At 49.5% G+C, this 13,553-nt stretch overlaps 1 protein-coding gene across 1 annotated transcript in view; it reads right to left on the bottom strand.

Annotated features, from left to right (window-relative positions):
- Positions 1-277: 277 nt before the first annotated feature.
- CCDC30 (coiled-coil domain containing 30) overlaps positions 278-13,553 on the bottom strand; it is a 127,410-nt gene continuing 114,134 nt past the window's right edge. The window contains exon 21 of the mRNA XM_043500104.1: positions 278-969. Coding sequence (XP_043356039.1) covers positions 756-969 — 214 coding nt within the window. The 3' untranslated portion in view covers positions 278-755. The remainder of the gene's footprint in view (positions 970-13,553) is intronic.

The following is a 13,553-nucleotide window of genomic DNA, read 5'->3' as shown; positions in this document are numbered from 1 at the left end:
TTAATATGGCTCATAAATGTGCTAGTTAAGCACTTGTGTTCAGGTCCAGAAGCAGACCCTGAGTGTTTTAACAAAAAAAAGCAAAACTAACAAAAAACCTCCTCCCACAAACGTAAACCCCAAATTCAAGAGTATTCTGAATATATTGATGTTAGCCCAGTTTGTTCTCTATGGACTGAGGGGAGGTCTTAATTAAGTATGACTTCAAATATCTTATTTTGTTTTTGAATAAATGTTTTCATCCCCATCCCAGCAGGACCAGGTTTACTGTGGCACCGTCACGCTGGGCCCACACTTAGAAAGGGTCCATAACGACTGCATGAGGGCTCACAAATATATTTGGCATCAGGCCCACAAAAGTTTAATCCTGCCTTGGCAGGGCAGACCTATGAGGAGGGCAGGATCAGGGCCTTGGCCCTGCTGTGAGTGCAGGTGGGCCCATGCGGCAGCAGGATTGGGGCCCCAGCCTGTGAACATGTCTAGATCACACAAGGTGAGACCAAATGACAAACACCCCTTTTAAAAAAACCTTTTGTAATTAAATCTGTGAATGTAAAAATTCCAGGGAGATCTGGGATGAGACGCTAGAGCCAGGCAAGTGATTGACACAACAGCTGTCAAATAACAGCTGAGAAAATCACGAAGTTAATTGAACGAGTTATTAGACACACATTGATCCAGCTGGATGCGTGGCCCATTGCAGCAGGAAACCAACAGCCGCAGTCCAAGCAGAGAGCAGCTCCTTGTAGTCCCTCTTAGATGCTATTGCAGCTGAAGCTTGGACTCTGAGGTTGCGTTGGGAAGTTTGTGGTGTCTCCAGGGGAAGCCACATTTAAGTAACCAATCTCAGAAGGCTGAGAAGGTGATAAAGAAAACATGGACTTTGGGGTCTCGGTTCCTTCTTCAGGCTTGACATCTTGAATGGCTCTCAGAATGCCGTGGGAGTTTGACAGCTCTGTCACTGAGAAGCTGAAAAAGAATTTCCATCACTAATTCACTTTGCAAACATCTGTCTATGGCAGTCACATGGCCTCCACTACTGTAGCGTCTAAGTGCCTCACAATCTAACATTTGTCCTCACACACCCCGTGGGCAGGGCAGTGCTATTATCCCCCAATTACAGCTGGGGAACAGGCTCAGAGAGGCTGAGTGACATCACACAGGAAGTCTGTGGCACAGTAGGGACTTGAACCCAAATCCTAGGCTAGTGCCCTACTGACCAGACTATCCTTCCTTTCTCTACACCTTCCCTCCTTCCGAACAGGTTCTCTCGCCAGTAAGGCCATGCTTTAAAGGAACAGGGCAATTTGTGTCACAAACAGGTGGTTTTTAATTTAAAAATAAAAGTTTTGGAGCTTCTTTTTGGAAAACTTCATTTGGGAGAAAAGTCAGTAAAATGTGCTTAAACTTGTGTTCAGAAATGGCCATTGCTGTTGCAAATTTACAGTGCAGTGCTGATAATATCTGTCAAGTTGCTTTATTATTACACTATCTTGCACAGAACATGTTTGCTAATGTTTATGGCAAACACCCTGAGTAACTTAAGTCAATGTGCAGCTGCCCTGCGACCCCAGCCCTGCTAACCAGCAGAAACAAAACTTTCTCTTTCCACTCAGTCCCATATCACCTTGATCAACATGGGCAGGGCACCAAGTTCTGGGTCTCCACACCTCACTCAATCCTCATGCCTCCCCAAATCACCTAGTTTCCCCCATAACCCACTGTTCCCCAACTCAATTTGAGGCAAGCCCCAAGCCAGCCAGCTCTCTAGATGACTGCTCCCCCATAACTGTGATAGACTTGTATTTCCCTCGCTCCCTTGGCTCCTTCTAACCCACAGTACCTCCACGGCTCCCCACATAAGTACAACCTACAAGCTCCTGTGACTCAATGGCTCGCACCATGATTATTCCAACCCCTCTATCCCCTCACTGCTCTCAACCTAAACCTTAGAGACTCCGTTTTCCTCTGAGGAGCCTCCAGACTCCACAGTGCAAACATTGCCGAAATCCTGGCTCTCCGATGGCACCCCAGCACTTTGTGTCCCTTCCTCGGTAAACCAACAACTCTTTATTGTTATTAATTACGTGTATTGCAGTAGCACCTGGAGGCCCCAACCAAGGAGCAAGGCCCATTGTGATAGGTCCTTTACACACAAAATGGAAAACTCCAAAGGGCTTACAATCAAAGTAAAGGAGGCAGCAGTTAGCAGAGGATGGTTTAGCCACTCGACCACACCTATAATCCCCCTAAAATTCAATTTCTCCTTAAACTCCCCTCTTCACATGACCCCTGCTCCCCCTTAGCCCTGGGAGTCTTTGAGGGAGGGCTGTAGCCAGAACCCAATTTCAAATTTTGGGCAGGCCAATGGCCCACAATCCTCCAGGTTAGGTACCAGGATCTTCAGGAGAAGGTCACTGACCTTCCCATACCAACACGGGCATGGCCTGTTATGCAAACTAAGCTGGCAAAGCACTGGCCCTATCTTTTATAACAAGGGCCTGGGGGAAGCCCTCCCACAATGGGCAGGGTTTCTCTGTGTATGAGTAGCCCCACCAAACGGGGGGAGTGGGGCTTCCCCTTAGCATGGGAGAAACCCTGCCCATTGTAGGAGAGGCTTCCAAAGACCCAGCAACCATAAGACATGTATTAGAGACCTGGATGCTGGGGGACAAGCATGGGAATCCCTTTGCAAGGGTTTCTTAGTCCCTCTGTCTCCTAGGGCACGGGCAGAGGGCTTTTTTTGAAGTTTCATTGCAAACAGTTTTGTAAATTATCAAGTCCCCTGAAGAAGAGTTGTGAGAATGGGACTAATGGTTATTATGATCTACTGACAGGACAGACAGCTTATGGAATTGTGGGAAAAGGCCTAAAATCTTCTAATGAAGAAGAACCCAAGCAGGCTGGGATTTTGCTGAAATTTGTTCTGAAAGCTCTATTTTGTGGTTGTCTTTAAGACTGTTTAGGAAATGACACTTAGCACTACAGGAGAAGGTTCACTCCCATGTATGGTTATGGAGACATTAAGCCTGAGATCATGAAAAAGAAAAAACGGTTACTCACCTTTGTAACTGTTGTTCTTTGAGATATGTTGCTCATATCCATTCCAATTAAGTGTGTGCGCGCTGTGTGCATGGCCGTCAGAGAACTTTTTATCCTAGCAACACCCGGTGGGTTGGCTTTGGAGCCCCCTGGAGTGGCGCCTTCATGGCGCTCAATATATATCCCAGCCGACCCATCACCCCCTCAGTTCCTTCTTGCCGGCTGCTCCGACAGAGGGGAAGGGGGGCGGGTTTAGAATGGATATGAGCAATGCATCTCGAAGAACAACAGTTACAAAGGTCACTCTTTTTTCTTTGAGTGCTTGCTCATATCGATTCCAATTAGGTGACTCCCAAGCCTTACCTAGGCAGTGGGATTGGAGTAGAACAACCTGAATTGTAGGACTACCTACCAAATGCCGCATCATCTCTTGCGTGTCGGACGATGGCATAGTGCGAAGCAAAAGTGTGTACCGAGGAACAAGTTGTGGCTCTGCAGATCTCCTGGATCGGCACCTGGGCCAGAAAAGCCACTGACGAGGGCAAGCGCAGATGAAGACATGATCCATGAAGAGATCTGCTGAGAGACCAGGAGGCCTTTGATCTGGTTTGCCATCTCAACGAAGAGCTATGTCAAGTTCCTGAACTGCTTCGTACATATAATGTAGAAGGCAAGGGCCCTATGGACATCGAGGGAGTGCAGCCGCTGTTCCTGGCGACTGGCATACAGGTTTGGATAAAAAACTGGAAGAAAAATGTCCTGGCTGATATGGAAGGCCGATACCACCTTAGGAAGAAAGGCTGGGTGGGGCTGAAGCTGCACTTTATCTTCATGAAAGATCGTGTAGGGTGGTTCCAAGGTAAGGGTCTGAGCTCGGAGACACGCTGCGCCGACGTGATAGTGACACGGAAAGCCATTTTCCAGGAGAGGTAGAGGAGGGAGCAGCTGGCCAGCGGGTCAAACGGGGGCCCAGTGAGTTGGGAGAGGACCAGGTTAAGATCCCATGTGGGGACTGGCTGTCGAACCTGTGGGTAGAGACGGTCCAGGCCTTTGAGGAACCTGCCAACCATGGGATTGGTGAAGACTGAGCGACCATTTGCATCTGGGTGAAAAGCCAAGATGACCACACGGTGAACTCTGACAGAGGATGCCGCCAGGCCCTGCTGTTTTAAGCTCAGGAGATACTCCAAAATGAGAGGCATGGATGCCTGGAGAGGGGGCGTGTTGCGCTGAGCGCACCAGCATGAAAACCGCTTCCACTTAGCTGTATACGTGACCTAAGTGGAGGGCTTCCTACTGCCCATCAGCACTTGCTGTTCCGAATCCGAACAGAGACGTTCTGAAGGGTTTAGCCATGCAGCATCCATGCCGTGAGGTGGACAGATCATAGGTCGGGATGGCAGAGGCGACCATGACCAAAGTAATCAGGTAGGGAAGAAGAGGCAATGGGACTGGAGCATCCACAGAGAGCTCCAATAGCACAGTGAACCAGAACTGTCTGGGCCACGCAGGAGCCACCAGAATCACTCGCGCCCTGTCCCTGCACACTTTGAGCAAGACCCTGTGCACAAGGGGGAACGGGGGAAAGGTGTAAAATAGTCAACCCATCCACAGGAGGAAGAAGGCATCTGTGAGAGAGCCCGGGGAGCGGCCTTGGAGGGAGCAGAAAGCCGGGCATTTCCGATTGCTGCGGGAGGCAAACAGGTTGACCTGGGGAAACCCTCACCTTCGGAAGATGGGGTGGATGACATCTGGTCGGAGTGACCACGTGTGGGAGCGGAAGGACCTGCTTAGATGGTCCGCCATGTTCTGGACCCCAGGGAGAAAGGATGCCACCAGGTGAATGGAGTGGGCTATGCAGAATTCCCACAGTCGAACGGTCTCCTGAGAGAGGGGAGAGGAAGGGGCCCCCCTTTGTTTGTTGATGTAGAACATGGCCGTGGTGTTGTCTGTGAGGACCGTCACACAACGACCATGCAGCCGCTCCTGGAAGGCTTGTCAGGCAAGACATACTGCCATCAGTTCCTGTACATTGATATGAAGGGAGAGCGTGGAAGGGGGCCATAGGCCCTGCGTCTGAATGTCCCCAAGGTGGGCGCCCCATCCCAGGGTGACGCATCCATGATAAGGCACAAGGAGGGCTGTGGGCTGTGAAAAGGGACTCCTTCGCATATCACCAGGGGATCTAGCCCCCAGCGGAGGGAGGCCAGGATCCACTCCGAGATGATGACCGCCAAGTTCAGGCTGTCTCAACCTGGGCGATAGACTGATGCCAGCCAGGCTTGTAATGGGCGGAGTTGAAGTCTGGCATGCCTAGTCACATATGTGCAGGAAGCCATGTGTCTGAGAAGACTTAAGCACCTTCTTGCCGATGAGATTGGGAAGCTCTGAAGGCTCCGGAAAAGGGCCACTATAGCCTGGAAATGAGCATCCGGCAGGAACATAAGAATATAAGAATGGCCATACTGGGTCAGACCAAAGGTCCATTCAGCCCAGTATCCTGTCTACCGACAGTGGCCAATGCCAAGTGCCCGAGAGGAAGTGAACCTAACAGGTAATGATCTAGTGATCTCTCTCCTGCCATCCATCTCCTCCCTCTGAGAAACAGAGGCTAGGGACACCATTCCTTACCCATCCTGGCTCATAGCCATTAATGGAATTAACATTCATGAATTTATCCAGTTCTCTTTTAAACCCTGTTATAGGCCTAGCCTTCACAACCTCCTCAGGCAAGGAGTTCCACAGGTTGACTGTGTGCTGAGTGAAGAAGAACTTCCTTTTATTTGTTTTAAACCTGCTACCCATTATTTTCATTTGGTGGCCCCTACTTCTTATATTATGGGAACACATAAATAACTTTTCCTTATTCACTTTCTCCACACCACTAATGATTTTATATACCTCTATCATATTCCCCCTTAGTGTCCTCTTTTCCAAGCTGAACAGTCCTAAGCATCTTTAATCTCTCCTCATATGGGACCCGTTCCAAACCCCTAATCATTTTAGTTGTCCTTTTCTGAACCTTTTCTAATGCCAGTATATCTTTTTTGAGATGAGGGGACCACATCTGTACGTACTATTCAAGATGTGGGCGTACCATGGATTTATATAAAGGCAATAAAATATTCTCCGTCTTATTCTCTATCCCTTTTTAAAAGATTCCTAACATCCCGTTTGCTTTTTTGACTGCTGCTGCACGCTGCGAGGATGTCTTCAGAAAACTATCCACGATGAATCCAAGAACTTTCTCCTGATTAGTTGTAGCTAAATTAGCCCCCATCATACTGTATGCATAGTTGGAGTTATTTTTTCCAATGTGCATTACTTTACATTTATCCACATTAAATTTCATTTGCCCTTTTGTCGCCCAATCACTTAGTTTTGTGAGATCTCTTTGAAGTTTTTCACAGTCTGCTTTGGTCTTAACTATCTTGAGCAGTTTAGTATCATCTGCAAACACCACCTCGCTGTTTACCTCTTTCTCCAGATCATTTATGAATAGGTTGAATAGGATTGGTCCTAGGATTGACCCTTGGGGAACATCACTAGTTACCCTTCTCCATTCTGAAAATTTACCATTTATTCCTACCCTTTGTTCCCTGTCTTTTAACCAGTTCTCAATCCAAGAAAGAATCTTCCCTCTTATCCCATGACAACTTAATACACGTAAGAGCCTTTGGTGAGGGATCTTGTCAAAGGCTTTCTGGAAATCTAAGTACACTATGTCCACTGGATCCCCCTCGTCCACATGTATGTTGACCCCCTCAAAGAACTGTAATCGATTAGTAAGACATGATCTCCCTTTACAGAAACCATGTTGACTTTTGCGCAACAATTTATGTTCTTCTATTTGTCTGACAATTTTATTCTGTACTATTGTTTCAACTAATTTGCCCGGTACTGACGTTAGACTTACTGGTCTGTAATTGTTAGGATCACCCCTAGAGCCCTTCTTAAATACTGGCGTTACATTAGCTATCTTCCAGGCATTGGGTACAGTAGCTGATTTAAAGGACAGGTTACAAACCATCGTTAATAGTTCCTCATTTTCACATTTCAGTTCTTTCAGAACTCTTGGGTGAATGCCATCTGGTCCTGGTGACTTGCTACTGTTAAGTTTCTCAATTAATTCCAAAACCTCCTCTGGTGACACTTTGATCTGTGACAATTCCTCAGATTTGTCACCTACAAAAGATGGCTCAGGTTTGGGAATCTCCCTAACATCCTCAGCCGTGAAGACTGAAGCAAAGAATTCATTTAGTTTCTCTACAATGACTTTTTCGTCTTTAGGTGTTCCTTTTGTATCACGATCGTCCAGGGGCCTCACTGGTTGTTTAGCAGGCTTCCTGCTTCTGATGTACTTAAAAAACATTTTGTTATTACCTTTTGAAATTTTGGCTAGTTGTTCTTCAAACTCCTTTTTGACTTTTCTTACATTTTTACCTTTAATTTGGCAGTGTTTATGCTCCTTTCTATTTACCTCACTAGGATTTGACTTCCACTTTTTAAAAGATGCCTTTTTATCTCTCACTGCTTCTTTTACCTGGTTGTTAAGCCACAGTGGCTCTTTTTTAGTTCTTTTACTGTGTTTTTTAATTTGAGGTATACATTTAAGATGGGCCTCTATTATGGTGTCTTTGAAAAGTGTCCATGGAGCTTGCAGGGATTTCACTCTAGTCACTGTACCTTTTAATTTCTGTTTAAATAAGCTCATTTTTGCATAGTTCCCCTTTCTAAAATTAAATACCACAGTGATAGGCTGTTGGGATGTTCTTCCCACCACAGGAATGTTAAATGTTATTATATTATGGTCACTATTTCCAAGCAATCCTGTTATAGTTACCTCTTGGACCAGATCCTGTGCTCCACTCAGGACTAGATTGAGAGTTGCCTCTCCCCCGTTGTGGGTTCCTGTACCAGCTTCTCCAAGAAGCAGTCATTTAAAGTATCAAGAAATTTTGTCTCTGCATTTCATCCTGAGGTGACATGTACCCAGTCAATATGGGGATAATTGAAATCCCCCACTATTATTGAGTTTTTTATTTTGATAGCCTCTCTAATCTCCCTTAGCATTTCATCGTCACTATCACTGTCCTGATCAGGTGGTCGATAATAGATCCCTACTGTTATATTCTTATTAGAGCCTGGAATTACTGTCCATAGAGATTCTATGGAACATGTGGATTCATTTTAGATTTTTATTTCATTTGATTCTACATTTTCTTTCACATATAGTGTCACTCCCCACCCCCCACATACAACCTGTTCTGTCCTTCTGATATATTTTGTACCCTGGAATGATTGTGCCCCATTGATTGTCCTCACTCCACCAGGTGTCTGTGATGCCTATTATGTCAATATACTCCTTTAACACAAGGCACTCTAGTTCACCCATCTTATTATTTAGACTTCTAGCATTTGGGTACAAGCACTTTAAAAACTTGTCACTGTTTATTTGTCTGCCCTTTTCTGATGTGTCAGATTCTTTATGTGAATGTTTCTCATCTGATCTGGCCCATACTTTGTCCTCTCTCATCCCCTCCTCCAGACTAAAACCTAGAGACTCTCTATCAATAGACTCTCCTCTAAGATAAGTCTCTGTCCGATCCACATCTGCCTCTGCAGCGATCGGCTTCCCCCCATCTCTTAGTTTAAAAACTGCTCTGCAACTTTTTTAATGTTTAGTGCCAGCAGCCTGGATCCTTCCTGACCCTCACTGCTTTATAAAGCCCTGGCCCCTATCCCCAAAGTTTCCCCAGTTCCTAACAAATCTAAACCCCTCCTCTCTACACCATCGTCTCATCCACGCATTGAGACTCTGAAGCTCTGCCTGCCTACCTGGCCCTGCACATGGAACTGGAAGCATTTCTGAGAATGCCACCATAGAGGTCCTGGATTTCAGTCTCTTTCCTAGCAGCCTAAATTTGACCTCCAGGACGTCTCTCCTACCCTTCCCTACGTCACTGGTTCCTACATGTACCACGACCACCGGCTCCTCCCCAGCACTACACATAAGTGTGTCTATCTAGATGCCTCAAGAGATCCGCAACCTTCGCACCAGGCAGGCAAGTCACCATACGGTTCTCCCGGTCATCACAAACCCAGCTATCTATGTTTCTAATGATCAAATCTCCCATTACTAACACCTGCCTTTTCCTAATGACTGGAATTCCCTCCCCCGGAGAGGTAACCTCAGTGCGAGAGGATATCCCAACATCATCTGGAAGGAGGATCCCAACTATGGGAAGGGTTCTCTCTGTTCCGGTTGACTGCTTGTAATGGGGCGGCGGCCCCATCCCCATGCCAGATTGGGCTACAGCAGGCTAGAGCGGCTGCGCAAGGCGGCAGCCAATCAGGGAGGGCTGAGCAGGAGGCAGTCAATCAGGGCTAGGTTAGGCCCTATATAAAGGCTGCCCAGGCAAGAGGCAGTCAGTCTCTCCCAGACCTTCAAAGGGGAAGGTCTGTCTCCTGAGCGAGGAGACCAGCACCTGGGACAGCACAGCACAGTGCTGGGCAGGCTCAGGGGAGCAGAAGGGAACTCCAGCCCAGTACCTGCCAGGCTGCAGGCCCTGATAGAAGGGCCCACAAGGTGCAAAGGGGCCGAAGGGGAAGCGGCCCAGGGAGGAGAGGCAGACAAGGGGAGTGAAGGAGGGCAGGGAAGCTGCTGCCAGAGGATCCCTAGGCTGGGACGCAGAGTAGGGGGTGGGCCTGGGTCTCCCCCTTCCCTTTTGTATTACACCCGGACGTCAGAAGTGGCCATAGCAGACTGCAGCCGACCCCTGACAAAAGGGGTTAGACTTTGGGGGTGTGGTTAGCCACTGTGGCTGGGGTGAAGCAGAAAGACTGCTGTTAACCCCCCTGGAAGGGGGTGAGGGTGGACTAGGGGGCACTGCCAGAGGGCAGTGTCCTGAAGAGGATGCTGCGAGAAGGGAACAACGCGGGTCTAGATGCCAACAGAGGGTGAAAGATGGACGGGACACCGCCAGCGGAGGGCGCTCCACATGGACTGAGCTAATTCCCAGAGGTACCAACAGGAGGTGCTGTGGTGGTAAGTCCCAAGCCCGTCACACTGCTCTCCTCTGGGCCTTTCATCCTCCTTAACAGCGCAGGGGCTGTCTGACTGGAGGTGGGACAAATCTACAGTGTCCCGGAAAGCCTCATGAACATACCTCTCTGCATTCCTTAGCTCCTCCAGTTCTGCCACCCTGATTTCCAAAGTCCGCACATGATCTCTGAGGGCCAGGAGCTCCTTGCACCGAATGCACACATACGCCACCCGCCCATAGGGCAGGTAATCATACATGCTACACTGAGCGCAATAAACCGGATAGCCCCCACTCTGCTGCTAGACTTCTGCCTGCATTTTCTCCTACCGTTACCTAGGTTAATGATAGGGTTTTTGTTTAAATCAAGAAGTTTTGATTATAATTTAGTTAGAGGTTTTAAAGAATGGCAAGTGTACCTTGCCCCCTTCCCAACTCCCTCTCGAAACTCCTTGTTAGTGTCCCCTGTTTGCAAAGCTCCCTGGTCGCTTGCTCACTGCTTTATAAAGCCCTGGCCTCCTTGATAATCCCGCCCCCTGACTAAGGCTCAGCCAATGAACAGAGGCTTCTAGATTTCAAACCTTATTTAGAAACTCACAGCTTCCAACTGCCAGCTCATACCTGCATGGAGTCCAGAACTGCCCTGATTGGGTTGGTTATGGTGTCAACTTTGCCACTTTGAGAAGGAGGCGTAACTGACTAAACGTGTCTGGGACCAAGCGGAAGTGGGACTACACCTGTTCTCTGGTACGCCCCTGGATAAGCCAGTTGTCGAGGTAAGGGTATACCTGCATCCGCTGTCGACCAAGGAAAGCCGCCACGACTGCCATACATTTGGTGAACACTCGGGGGGGAGAGACCGAAGGGGAGGGCCATGAACTGATAGTGTTCGCAGTTGACCACAAAGTGGAGAAAGCATCTGTCTGTCGGATGAATCGCTATCTAGAAATACACATCCTTCATGTTGAGGGTGGCGTACTAGTCTCCAGGATCCAGGGAAGGTATAATGGTGCCCAAGGAGACCATGCGGAACTTCAACTTTACCATGAACTTGTTGAGTCTGCGCAGGTCCAGAATGGGCCAAAGCCTGCCCTTTTGCCTTGGGGATTAGGAAATATTGGGAGTAGAACACCCTGCCCCTTAGCTCCCGCAGAACCTCCTCGATCTCCCCCATGGCGAGGAGCATCTGAATCTTCTGAATAAGGAGTTGCTCATGAGAAGGGTCCCTGAAGAGGGATGGGGAAGGAGGGTGAGGAGGAAGAAAATTGGAGAGAGTATCTTCCACCGTGCGGAGGACCCAGCAGTCTGTGGTTATGTGAGACCAAGCACGGTGGAAACAGGATAAACGATTCAAGAAATGTGGGGTAGTATCTGAACGAGGTCCAGTACATTGTCCTTGGGCATCTCTTCAAAAGGCCTGTTTTGAGCCTGATGAGGGCTTGGACAGTCCCTGGCCTTGTCCAGACTGGTGGTTGGAGGGCTTCCTCCTGTCATTACACCCCCGCCTCCTATAGAAATCCTGCCTCGGCCGAGGAAGAGGATAGGAGCTTTGTTGCGGCTGCTGGGGTTTGAAGGATTTCTGCTGGGTAGCAGGTACGCGCGTGCCCAGGGACTTCATTATCGCCCTTGAGTCCTTAAGGCTTTGTAGCCTTGAATCTGTCTTTTCCAAAAACAGGTCCTCTCCATCAAAGGGGAGGTCCTGTAGTGTTTGCTGAAATTCCGGTGGCAGGCCGGAGGCTTGTAGCCAGGAGATTGTCCTCAGAGATCGCAGTGAGGCCTAAGTACATGTGGTGGAGTCCGCAGCGTCCAGCGAGGCCTCCAGTGAGGTCCATGCCACTATTTTGCCCTCTTCCACTAAAGCCTCAAACTCCTCTCTGGACTCAGGAGGTACTAACTCCTTAAACTTCAGCACAGAGTTCCAGGAGTTAAAATTGTAATGGCTCAGGAGGGCCTGCTGATTAGCGATCCTGAGCTGAAGTCCCCCTGAGGAATAAACTTTGCGCCCAAACAAATCAAGAAGCTTGGCATCCTTCGATTTGGGCCTGCTGGCCATGCCATTCTTTTTCGTTCACCGACGCCACCACAAGCGAACAGGGCTGTGGGTGTGTGAACAGACAATATATCCCTTTGAGGGGACAAAGCAGCCGTGTAGCCAGGTGGAGGGAACGGGGGAGCGATCCAGAAAAAAAGGTACCACCCGCTGTGGCGCTTTTACTTACCCAGTGGTGCTCCGGCGGCCAGCCCTCACTCGCTCTGGGTGTCTGCAGCTGCACTGAAGGTTCCGCCGCCGAGGTACCGCCGAAGACCCGGAGCACTGCTGGGTGAGTAAAAGTGCTGTAGCGGGTGGCACCTTTTTTTTGGATCGCTCCCCTGTTCCCTCAACAAGGGAAAATTTAAAAGGCACCAAGACATTGACAAGGCGCCACTTGTGCTCAGTGGGGGAGTGGCCACTGTCCCACTCCCCCCCAGCTATGCCACTGGGACAAAGTATTTCCGCTCCACTCCCTTAGCAGTCGGGGGAATGGATGCAGGTGTTTGCCAGATTGTTCTGGTGGTGGTTTGGGTGGTCTGAATAAGGGGTAGGGCCACCCTTGATGGAGCTTCGGCACACAGAATATCTACCACAGGGTCCTCCACCTCTACCACCTCCTCCGCCTGCAGGTTCATATTCTGCACCACCCTATGCAGGAAGTCTTGGTGGGCATGGAGGTCTATCGGAGGGGGACCTGAGACTGCAGTGCCTGCCACCGCCTCATTGGGGAGGAGGAGGAGGAGGCCATGGGGAAGAAGAGGGTCATCTAGGGCCTCTAGCGGAGCTGGGCCCAGCTGTCCTGTGTCAGCGACTTCAGTGACTGGCCAGGAACTGGTGTTGGAGGAGGTCCTGAAGCGGGGAGAGAAGCTGCCACAGTCTCCATGGCCCCGGTGGTAGCCTCTGGCACTCATGGCTCGGATGGGGCTGATCAAGAAGCTCTAGAAGGAGCACCCTGGGCCTAGTGGTACGCCCAGGGCCTCCAGAACAGCCATAGAGTGGGCCCTTGAGCAAGACCCTGCTCCTGCGCCTGCCAATTCCTAGCCCTTGACTGAAGGTGGCTACGGTCCAAATGGCGGCATTCTGAGAAACACGACCCTGCCTCTGATCCCGAAGAATGAGAAGTGGAATGTGAGGGCCATGGTGGTGCTGAGCGGATCTGCGCCGAGTCACGTTGATGAGGCAATTGGGAGTGGTGCTGCGACGCTGGGGAGCAGTGCCTGGACCTGGACCGGTACCTGGAACGGCACCTGGATCTGGACCTGTGCCAAGATGATGACTGGCGTTGAGAGCGGTGTTGGATCCGGGATCTGCTCCTGGATGGCAACTGGCAGGCAGACTGGTGCCGTGACCGGGACCAGTGCCGGGAGTCGGAGCTGTGCTGCAAGTACAACTGGCGCTGCGAGGGAAAGTGGTGCCAGGACTGAGAGTGGCGTCGG

Source organism: Dermochelys coriacea, chromosome 18, assembly GCF_009764565.3.
Source record: "Dermochelys coriacea isolate rDerCor1 chromosome 18, rDerCor1.pri.v4, whole genome shotgun sequence".
In the NCBI taxonomy this organism is placed as follows: domain Eukaryota; kingdom Metazoa; phylum Chordata; order Testudines; family Dermochelyidae; genus Dermochelys; species Dermochelys coriacea.
The sequence above is the reverse complement of the archived record's forward strand: the minus strand, read 5'-3'. Positions and strand labels throughout refer to the sequence as shown.